We start from the raw sequence: 11,934 nt of genomic DNA, 5'->3' as shown, positions 1-11,934 counted from the left end.
TTCGATGAAATAAGAGTACGTTTCAGGCAATTTTAAGCGTTTACAAAATTGCCATGAGTGCGCAGATTTTTGCGCGAATGTTATTGCGCACTCTTTTTGCCCGATTTCTGTTTTCTTGACTTACTTTTCAACTCGAAATTACGTTATACGAGCACGTCAAAAGTGACAGGCTACGCACGTGTAAATTAAAAAAATATAAATGTTTTTAAACATTTCAACATTTTTAAACATGTTCAGTAATTTCGGTCAGTATAGTTTACTATGTCGGTCGGTCGGTCGGTCAGTCTGTCGGTCTGTCTGTCGGTCCGGTATCACTATGCATTGTAGCACGCGACTTAATGGCTGTTGGCCTTGTTATATATCGACGCCTAGGCTAAATTGCGATTCGCTTTACTGACAACAAGCATCCTGTAGGCCTATTCTACTGTCCCGAATCAGATAATAATAGGTAAGGTATTATTATTATTAAATCTACCATTATTTTGCTCTTTTAAATTACAGATATGGGTTAAGATAGATGAATGTACAATATGCATTCTGGAAAGTCAAAAGAAATATATCCAACTTACGTTTAAATATAAAGCTGATATATTATAGCGATATTTTTGCTTTTTGACAATCCGCCAGGATAGTGTCCTGCGTTTTTCTATGCTTGTTTTTGTTTTATGTAATTTATGCTTTTTGTATTATTGTTTTTATTTTTCTGGATAATAAATGAATATGAATATGAATATAGCTACTGTCTAAATTTACTGAGAAAGAAGGACGCGGTAGTTTATGGCGTGGGTTGATTGTTCGATACGTATGAGAAGATTATAACAATAAAGTATGTTAATATAGACTAGATGTATATACTGTATTACTAAGCAACACAACCATAATTCAAATAAACGGTATTACTTTCGGTAGGCCTTTTATTAACCTTTGGACACACAAGTAGTATAACTATCTAGAATATGATTGGTACATCTGTAATCATCACGATTTCATTGTTTATTGTTCGAATGTTTTGTGTTAAAGGCACACAGAATCTCAGGTCACGTTCAGCTTACAACAAAAATTGCAGGGAACATAACATGACGATAAACAAGATATAAAATAATAGAAAAAGCACTAAAGATGGACTAATTAGAATATTAAATCTGTCTAAGATTACAACGGAATACAATTGATCTGGACTTTGAAATTGAGAAGAATTGAACATTTTAATTAACAACAAAGATTTCACCATTGAAACTGTCATGGCAGAAAAAGTACATAATAATTATTATAATTATGATTTCTGCCTTGCTTCACAGAAGAAAAAAATTTCAAAATTAGTATTACGCAATGAAAGAAGATATCGCAAAAATGAAATTGTGAAATAAAAAAAAAATTGCACAATTAAATGAACTTGGAAGACAAATTGAAAGCAGTACGGTAGTACGATAGTTCATTGCTTGGCCGTACTCTAAGTAAGTTTAGGCCAACATGTAGTTGGTAGTGGTCACCTCGTAACCAAACCAACACGTATCCATTACTTGTTGTGAAGCTTGTAGAGTAATTGTGCAAGCCCGTTTTAATTTGTTGCGGAGCTCTTTAATAGTGCGAACCCTTCAAATTGGTTGCGGAGCTCTTTAATTGTGCAACGAACCCTTTTGAATTACGGGCTCTTTGGGATTTTTTTCTCCTCGTTTGTATCCGGCTTTACCGTTACGAGTCACTACAACATCATAAGCCAGGTGCCTCTAAAAAATACTTGTTTTGTTATTCAATATTTGGTGTTACGACAGATTATATTTATGACAGTAGCAAAAGGAAGCAAAAACAAAGACAACAAAAAATGCAACAAAGCCTATAATTAGTACTATATTTTAATAATAATAATTAATAAGTAATACAAATATAGACTAATCTACTTCAAAACAATATGGTGTAGGTCTACATGGCAAACGTTTAACTTTAGGTAATCTACTTCAATAAAAACAAAACGCTGAAAAGTATTAGGCCCTCAATGAAAGTGCTAATAATAAAAAAGAAACAGTCTGTTTATATATTTATAAAAACTAGTATAGACCAAAACAGAATATACTGGATAGATGACACTATTTAGTTTCCTTTAGCTACAATACGTTCAATAAACTTAGGAGAAACTTAGAACAACTAGGTTAATCCACATCGGACCAGTACACGTTGCCAAAAATAACTATTGTATTAAACTTAATAAACAATGCAAGTGCACCAAACTCAATCTACAATCAAAATCACAAGTTGCAATTATCTAAGCATACTTAGACACTAATTGTATTACGTATAAAAAAACACAAATTTTTCAAATATAATTTAAAACAATTTACATTATATTCAAACTGTTAAAATTGAGGTATAGTTTAATAACCAACTTTACGATCGATTTATCGTCAATAAGGTAATAATATTCTTTCTTTGGTCTGATTGGTTGAAATCAATTGGTATTTTGTTATTTTTCTAAATTGATACCTTAAATATTTGTAATATATATACCAGTTTGAGCAGCAGTTTTAACGTTTTCTAACTTTTCTTGAAATACCCTATTTGTCAAAAGTTAGCTTTGTAGGCATTGAAAATGGTTTGATTAGTTTTGTACATAATTAAGTCACATTTTGATGCCTGCATGTATGTCTATCATTGCTGATTGTCGGTACCAACCCGGAGCGTCACACTTGATTCTGAAAAAGAGAAAACCCGAGAATATAGACTTGTATCTATACATTTAAATACTATAGGCTACAATGAATCTAAAATATATCTGTATTATATCTATTTTTTTAATATCGTCATTGTAAACATTGTCAATATCATGAAAATGAGAACCAAGTAAAATTTAATAGAGAAAACGAAAATGATATATAATGATATAATAAAACTAATAAATTACAAATTGGTTACCAGTATAAACTACTGGTATCTCTTTATTTTTTTACACACAACACACCGTCAGATGCAGCAGTAAATCATGCATTGTTATTGTTCTTTATTACAAAACATGCCATGTACATTTCCTATTAAATGTAGTAATACTAAGATAATTTAATAAACCAAATAAAATTACTCCTTACATTTTCCAGCTCTTCAATATTCCTAATCAAGGTGTTGATATTTTCCTCATATTTTAATGTTTTTGAAAAATCAATATAAAATCTACCAGCAATCAATTGCTGGATTAGTGAATCTCTTTTCGTTTCATATGACTCCATTTTCAAAGGAATGAACTTTTTGCCGTGCTCCAAAATTCTGTCACATTCTGAATTGTCAAAAAAAGATTTGATAAACAAATTAACATGAAATACATTGTAGTTCATGGGCCAGACATTTTTTCGGTATCAAATTGGTGGCAAATGCTACCATATATTTTTGGAAAGCCTAATATGTCTACTTTTCAGAAATCCATGATAGCAATGCCAATTGTACAGCTTAATAGTTATTTTTGAGAATTATATAACACCGCCCATGGAAAATATGCAACACAACATTTTGGGGTAAGGGGTAACACTTTTGCTAATAACTCGGGATTTAATGAACAGATTTGCATTTTCTTGGTATCAATATGTAGTGTATAGACTGCTTAAGTGTAATATATTTTTCTAAGTAAATCCAACAATTATTAACGCCATTAGAGGTCAAAAGGTCATTGAACTTTAATAAAAAATGATTTTTTATCTAATATTAACTAATAACTTTCAGTTTTTAACAAAAACAAGGCCAACAGCCATTAAGTCGCGTGCTACAATGCATAGTGATACCGGACCGACAGACAGACCGACAGACCGACCGACATAGTGAACTATACTGACTGAAATTACTGAACATGTTTAAAAATGTTGAAATGTTTAAAAACATTAATATTTTTTTAATTTACACGTGCGTAGCCTGTCACTTTTGACGTGCTCGTATAACATAATTTCTAGTTGAAAAGTAAGTCAAGAAAACAGAAATCGGGCAAAAAGAGTGCGCAATAACATTTAACGCGCAGTGCGCGCGCAAAAATATGCGCACTCATGGCAATTTTGTAAACGCTTAAAATTGCCTGAAACGTACTCTTATTTCATCGGAAAAAAATTTTGAAAATTTTAAGCGCGCGTACGCATGCGTTACTTGCGCTACGCACGTAATTGTATTGCCATATGATGATTTATGCCCTGAAATTTATGAGTACCAAATTTTATTTAATTGTGATTCATGGTTGTGAAGATATGATTACAAACGTGATTTCGTTAAATCGTGCGTAGACCGCGTAATTTTTTATTGCGAAACGTGAAAACATAACCACATCGATTCCTTGCCATAAGGAATATACTGTGAAAAATTGACTTAGCTAGATTAAACTGATATCAAGATAAGGTCAGAAAGCGATAAAACGCATAGTGATACCGGACCGACAGACAGACCGACAGACAGACCGACAGACAGACCGACCGACATAGTGAACTATAGAGTCGCGTACACGCGACTAAAAATACAATAGATGTTATGCAAACTGATGTTTTCATGAACATAGACCTAGTAAACAAAAAAATTGAAGTTAAAGATTAACAAAATATGAATATGCTGTGTATTATGAAGAAATTTGTTGTTTTTAGTAATTTGTAATCGTTCACAATTATGGGGTAGAGGGTAACATTTTTGCGAATAACTTACAATTTAGTTAACAGATTTGCATTTTCTTGCTATCAATATGTAGTGTATAGATTGCCTAATTGTAATATACTTTTTAAAAATGAATCCCGCATTTGTTGACATCTTTAAAAAGGTCACTGACCTTTAATAAAAAATGCAATTTCTTCTAAATTAGTTTATAAATTTCAATTTTAAACACAAAAATACAAGATATCTTATGCAAACTGATTTTTTCTTAAACCTATAGACACAATAAATAAGAAAATTGAATTTAACATTTTTTCAAAATTGAATATGCTGTGAATTATAAAGAAACTTTCGTCATTAGTAATCTTTGACAATAATGGGGTAGGGGGTAACATTTTTGCAAATAACTTAAGATTTAGTGAACAGATTTGCATTTTCATGTTATCATTATGTAGTGTATGGATTTCATTATTGTAATGTACTTTTTAAAAATGAATCCAGCATCTATTGACGTCTTTAGAGGTCAAAAAGTCAATGACCTTCAATCAAAAATGCTTCTAAAAATTCTTCTAAATTAACTTATACATTTCAATTTTAAACAAAAACTTACAAGAGATCTTATGTTGATGTTTTCCTAAACATATAGACACAATGAACAAGAACATTGAAATTAAACACACAAATATTCTATGAATTTACATTTTTGTTAATAATATTAATAATTTGTTATTAACAATTATAGGGTAAGGGGTAACATTTTTTCTAATAACTTTGTATTTAGTGATAAAATTTGCATTTTTTGTATTAATATGTACTGTGTAGGTTAAATAAAGTTTCAATTTTAAACACAAAAATACAACAAATCTATTACAAACTGGTGTTTTTTTTTTCAAACCTTTATAAAGACAATGTACAAATACAAATTAAAGTTAAAGATTAAACACAAATAAACATAATTAGGCCCTAACAATATGAAGAATTTTTACCGTATTAGTAATTTGTAATCTTTAAAAATTATGGGGTAAGGGGTAACATTTTTGCTAATAACTTTGAATTTATTGAACATATTTTGCATTTCTTGGTAACAATATGTAGGTTACTGTATAAACTGTTTAATTAAAAAATCTGTTCACTAAATCTGAAGTTATTTGCAAAATATTACCCCCTACCCCATAATTGTCACAAATTACTAATGACGAAACATTTCTTTATAATGAACAGCATATTCATTTTTGAAAAAATATTAACTTCAATTTTCTTATTTATTGTGTCTATAGGTATAAGAAAACATTAGTTTACATAAGATTTCCTGTATTTTTGTGTTTGAAATTGAAATTTATAAGCTATTAGAAGAAATTGCATTTTTGATTAAAGGTCAGTGACCTTTTGACCTCTAAAGATGTCAATTAATGCGGGATTCATTTTTAAAAGTATATTACAATTAGGCAATCTATACACTACATACTGATAGCAAGAAAATACAAATCTGTTAACTAAATTGTAAGTTACTTGCAAAAATGTTACCCCCTACCCCATAATTGTAAACGATTACAAATTACTAAAAACAACAAATTTCTTCATAATACACAGCATATTCATATTTTGTTAATCTTTAACTTCAATTTCCTTGTTTATTGGGTCTATATGTTCATGAAAACATCAGTTTGCATAATATCTATTGTATTTTTTTTGCTAAAAACTGAAAGTTATAAGTTAATATTAGAAAAAAAATCATTTTTTATTAAATTTATTACACTTAAGCAGTCTATACACTACATATTGATTTCAGGAAAATGCAAATCTGTTCATTAAATCCCGAGTTATTAGCAAAAGTGTTACCCCCTACCCCAAAATTTTGTGTTGCATATTTTCCGTATATAAATACTCAAAAATGACTATTAAGCTATACAATTGGCATTGCTATCATGGATTTCTGAAAAGTAGACATACTAAGCTTTCCAAAAATGTATGGTAGCATTTGCCACCAATTTGTTACTGCTTTCGCAAAAAAATGGACCTGGCCCATGGACTATTGATGATTGTCATTTCTATGAATATTCTTTATCTTTCTTTTCATTGAAACCCTATTTTTCTCAGTCATTATAGAAAAAAAAATTAAAATGTCTGTATTAGAGAATGTGTTTGTTACTCTGCTACCTGTAATAAGTGTGTATTTACCGAATGCCCAGTATTCGCTTTCTTCGTATGCTTTCGATGTACATAATAGAACTATGCTTGAGTCGCATATAGCTTTATCTAGAGATTGAGACATACGTCCAGACATGGTTCTTTTATCAATACAGATTGTATGTGTATCTTTCAACCTCTTCTTTAAGCTATTATCAATTAATCCGACAGTCCTAAAAGTGGAAACTTCCGTTAAATATGTATTGTCCCCCAAAAACATGATAATTTGACTTTCACAATAGGCCAAAGTTAATCACTTCCATAAAAAAAAACAATCACTTAAATAATGACAAAACAAACGGTTAAATTTAACCAAAAACCCATTGTCTGACAGACAATTAATTTAACTACTTTTTGCTTTAAATTACATTTTTTTCCTTCAGGTAAATCATTTTTTTTTTTTTTTGGCGTTTCAATTTTTAGTCACAAAGTGAATAACTATTATTTAACATTAAAATAGCATATTAAAAAAATATGTAACAAAATATATTTTTGAGAGGGACAGTATATCTTTAAGCATATCTGGAGCAATAATTATGGAATTAAAAACATATGGAGTTTGAAGGATGGTATTTTCCTAAATTGTTTTGGTATTAGAAAAAAAATGTCAATAAATTCAGTCAAATAAAGTAAAAAAACGATCAACAGTTATTCTCTTACATCTGCTACAAACAATATTGTATGTTTTAACAATTATAAAATTAATACAAAAATGCACTTGCCCGCTCTGGTTGTGACTGTAGCTAATCAATATTTGCTTCTGAAAGCAATGAAACAACTCGAATTATGAAACTTGTAATTTAATTTATTATTACAAATTACAAATATTGTACGTATATTTATACCTTTTGTTTTGTTTTCAACATTTCAGGCTGTTCTTTGCTTTTACTCTCTGAAATAAAAAATATTTTTTAAAAACTGCATTCCACTAGAGCACAGATGCAAAAACGAAAGTGCATGGGTGTGAAATATTCTACGTATACTTTACAGTTCTAATTTCTTTTCTTTCTATATCATTAATATATTTACCTCGTGTTCTTGTCTGTTTTGAAGTAGATTGTCCAGAGTCTTAAAATAATATAATAAAATATAGTAATATTATTATATAAATTGATAATATTATTATATTATAGCGTCATTCCAACGATCATTGCTCATGGCGCTGTGGATTTTGATGTTACAATTTTCAAAAAAATGCTTCTCCACGTCATGTCAGTGCTGCCAATTCTAGCGCCCATTCGTCTGTCCACGACAGTGAATGTGTGAGCGAGTACAACACTCTGCTCGTCTCGAAAGACGTACTAGGCCATGTAAAGTGCACACGAGCATTTTGTGTACTCTGGACCTATGGTTTATAAACAGTAATAGTAAGCCTGTAGCAAACTAATAGAGTATTTTTGTTTACATTTTCAATTTTAAAATTTGAAGAATAAATATTTTTAACCTGAGTTACCATCGTTGTCTGAGGTCGTTAACCTCTGTCTTTTCCGGGTTCCTTTTGATGCAGATGCTATAATAAAAAAAAGTATCTATTTCTTTTTATACAGTATGGTTATACATTATAAGAGCCTACAAAAAACATATTAAAGCTACATTTTGTTTATAATTAATAATAGTTTTGTCCAAAAAATAAAAATTTAGAGAATTGACTGTTCATTTCTATCAAATCAGTAACAAGCGTTGAATGTTTTATAATTTTTAACAATTTTACAGGCTTTGAGTTACTTATATTATCTTCTGCAATAATTAAACATTTATGGTACAAATAATGGCATGAGGTGAATGATGAAAGGCGAAGCCGAGTTGATGTATAACCTTTCATCAAACTTCGACATGCAACTGGATATCTCATCTAGGATAATTCTTTTTTTTAATGCCTTTTTGATCTAAATTAGTACATATAATATATCTCCAAAAATGTACTTCCATCGCGAAACAAGTCATAACATTCAATCCTTGCGGCGAAAGTACAAAATAGGTGGCGCTGTTGTATTTATAAAGCAATAGTATTAAAACAGTATTTTCCAAACGCGAAATGATTTTTTTTTCGTATACAAAAAAAAGTACTATTAAACGATCGTTTAATAGTGCGTACTTTTGCACGGCATGTGACCTACAATCGTTCAATGAAATGACAGGAATTTAGTTAAGTGTTTACAATAATTATTATATAAACTGGATTATAATTTTATAATACAGTTTATACACGTTTACTTATATTATGTAAAGTATATATCATATAGGTTGACATAAATAGTACGATAATTAATTAACTGGTAAAGTTTTAATTTCTCAATGTTAAATTTTTATTTTTTTATTTTTAAATAACATGTTAACCTTTGGAAACAAATTTCATATTTTTAAACATTTTAACGTAATATGCCGAAATAAATAAATAAATCTGAAAATATGAAAATCTGTGTGTGAATACAAAGTTTAGAAAGTTAAAAAAAAAAAACAAAAAGAGTTAATATCTAGTGTACATATTTTTTTTAAAATATATAATAGTTTAAGTTTAATTGCAATGAACTTTGGATGTGAAAACAGAATCAGTGTGTTTTCATGAAATATTGGAGCCTAAGATACACAGAATCAGAAACTTTAAGGGTATGGGATATTACTATCTTGACTTTATCATGCCTTTTTTTACTGTCTTTCTAATCTGTTTGACACGTTTGTATACAGTGTATTTCAATAAGAAATGGAATTGTTTTATTTACAATGCTATTATAAAGACATACCGTTTTGTGTTTGCAAAAAAATCTCTTTTGCATCTTCGTCAAGAATCTTTGCAAAATGCTTCATTTTCTCTATGTCACCCTCTTCTACATGGTTATTACCTTCCAGCTTAAATACCAAATCCCACTTATTTTTAAAATCAGCAGGATTTAAACCATAGTGACCGGGCATCGTTGCTAATAAATCAGTCGTATTTGATCGTAAAGCTTTGAACAGATTTTTTCGATATTCTGATATTGGTTTCCCTTTTGTAAAATAACAGTTTTTGTAGTTATTTTTGTGTTTTTGTTTGAACTTCCGTATAATCTGTAAAGCGCGCGTCTCTTCTGTTACTTCTGCAATAACTACTAATATTTCTACATCTGTACAGGATGCATCATTAGGCTCGTACCAAATATAACCTCTGGTTTTCAGTTCATTGAATAGATCGTGTCCTGTAACATTCCGTCTGCTTAACAAAGATCCAGAACAGTGATCGTATAGTAGAAGTCTCAGCCAAAACAATTTTTCACCTGTATATATTTCACTTATATCTGCAAGTAATCCTGGAAATTCTGGATCGAATAATGACATTTTCTAGAATAACGAAAACAAATTGAAAAATAATAATATTGTACTGCAATTTTTAACGCGGGGCTTATGTGTATTATTTTGCCAATGACATTAAAATGCTAACTAGTATTGGTATGTTCGAACTTAAAATTCATGATTTGTTTGTTACCAATTATCGTTAAATATAAGTTCCTGGTTAATTCATTTTCTCACAGCATTGAAATGTTATTATCATTGCAATATTTCTATTGTTATTATTATCGTTACAATTATTATGGTACATTATTCTGATTTTATTTCTTTATTTCAAATTTATTCATTTTAAGCTTTTTTCACAACTTCAAATAATTTTGTATTTACTTTGTATTTAATAATATTAAAACATATAATTATTATATTGATGTATACATTTATTCTGAGATTGTGAATAAAGTTATATATTATAATAGATTAGATAGAACTATCATAAAAATAGAACGCATCACATCTGCCCTACTGCTTATGAATTATAATAATAATTCAGGTATATCCAAAAACGATCAATGATACAAATAGTCAAAAGGCTGAAACCGTAACATTTTACATCAAGAAAATGTATGCATATATGTACAAATGTATAAAATTAAATATAAAAACAGTAAACGACATTCATATAAAACTGAGTTAAAATTAAAAAAAACTGATCATTAAGGAGTCTTATTAGGGCTGGAATAGCTGACTTGCGGTAAAAATATAAAATGAAAATGTTACGGGAGGCCTTAGATATAATATCGGCAACATAGGAATCACATTTCAAATCGCTCTGCAAAGTTACGCCCAAAAGTTTGATCTTGTCCACAACGTGAATAGAAGATCCATTAGCAAAATCGGACCTTAGGAACAGTAACATAACTAGCATGCAAGAAGTGAACAACCATAACCATTTCGATGGTATCGGAAGCATGATTATTAGTGCACTGGAGTTCAAACTCACTAAGCATACATTGCATAGAGCGGAATAACTACCCTTTTTAACAATCTCACCAATGGTAAGGTCGTCAACATATTATGCATCAATGAGGATGAGAAAGAGCACAAGTCCCCAACCTCGTACATTGCGGTACCCCACAAGTAATTTTGGAATTAATAACTCTATTAGAAAGGAAACTGCAGACAATAGTTATGATTGACTAACACCAATGGAAAGCATCTTATAAATTAAAACAGTGTGGCCAACACGATCGAACGCTTTGGCAAAATATATAGCACAAACATTGACGTTATATATTATTGAAGTTATAATGTTTATGGATTGGAGTCCCTATGACGAATAAACAAATACATAAATTATTTCTAAAAGTTTAATCCCATGCATTGGTTTATATTATATTACTGCAAATTGTGTTTTAAACAACAGTATGATAAACGTTAGGCCTAAATGTTTAGACGTCCGTACGCCTAAACTAAGTTCTAAGCGTCCGCGGTAAAGTAATTATCAGGTTGGATATAACCGCATGTAGTTAGACTGGATTTCAAATTGAATACACAAAGGTCAACATATAGATAATCCTAATATAGAATTAATAATTTAAAGGTTTTCAGACAATGCTTACGGTAAATTTAATACTGTCTCACAATCTCAATCCACCGACTTTGTTCAGGATACAGACTTAAACCATACAGTATCGTGTTTTTGTTGTAAAATGGCGTGTCTACCCAAAATCCTCATGAATATGTAATAGAATAAATGATGTATTGTCATGACCAACTTCCGTTTAATTCAATTGGAAATTCCAATATGACAAATATAGGCAACAGCTTCGGACAAAAGACTACTACTACTACTATCTTTATCTCGTTGTATACGGTACAGAG

General features: G+C 29.9%; 1 protein-coding gene across 2 annotated transcripts; it reads right to left on the bottom strand.

Moving 5' to 3' along the window:
* Nucleotides 1–1,837: 1,837 nt before the first annotated feature.
* LOC144836062 (uncharacterized) lies at nucleotides 1,838–11,747 on the bottom strand. 2 transcript variants are annotated; one of them, XM_078691240.1, is made up of 9 exons: nucleotides 11,673–11,747; nucleotides 9,531–10,104; nucleotides 8,234–8,299; nucleotides 7,819–7,857; nucleotides 7,635–7,681; nucleotides 7,512–7,549; nucleotides 6,781–6,962; nucleotides 3,078–3,262; nucleotides 1,838–2,687 (listed from the first exon to the last, which is right to left on the bottom strand). In XM_078691240.1, exons 2-9 carry the CDS (start codon nucleotides 10,099–10,101, stop codon nucleotides 2,676–2,678), a joined length of 1,140 nt encoding a protein of 379 aa, XP_078547366.1. In that variant the 5' UTR covers nucleotides 10,102–10,104; nucleotides 11,673–11,747; the 3' UTR covers nucleotides 1,838–2,675. The 2 variants fall into 2 exon arrangements, with proteins under 2 accessions (XP_078547366.1, XP_078547367.1); XM_078691241.1 differs by having other exon boundaries at nucleotides 8,243–8,299.
* Nucleotides 11,748–11,934: the final 187 nt, after the last annotated feature.

Source organism: Antedon bifida, chromosome 2 (genome assembly GCF_963402885.1).
Source record: "Antedon bifida chromosome 2, ecAntBifi1.1, whole genome shotgun sequence".
NCBI lineage: Eukaryota > Metazoa > Echinodermata > Crinoidea > Comatulida > Antedonidae > Antedon > Antedon bifida.
The sequence above is the reverse complement of the archived record's forward strand: the minus strand, read 5'-3'. Positions and strand labels throughout refer to the sequence as shown.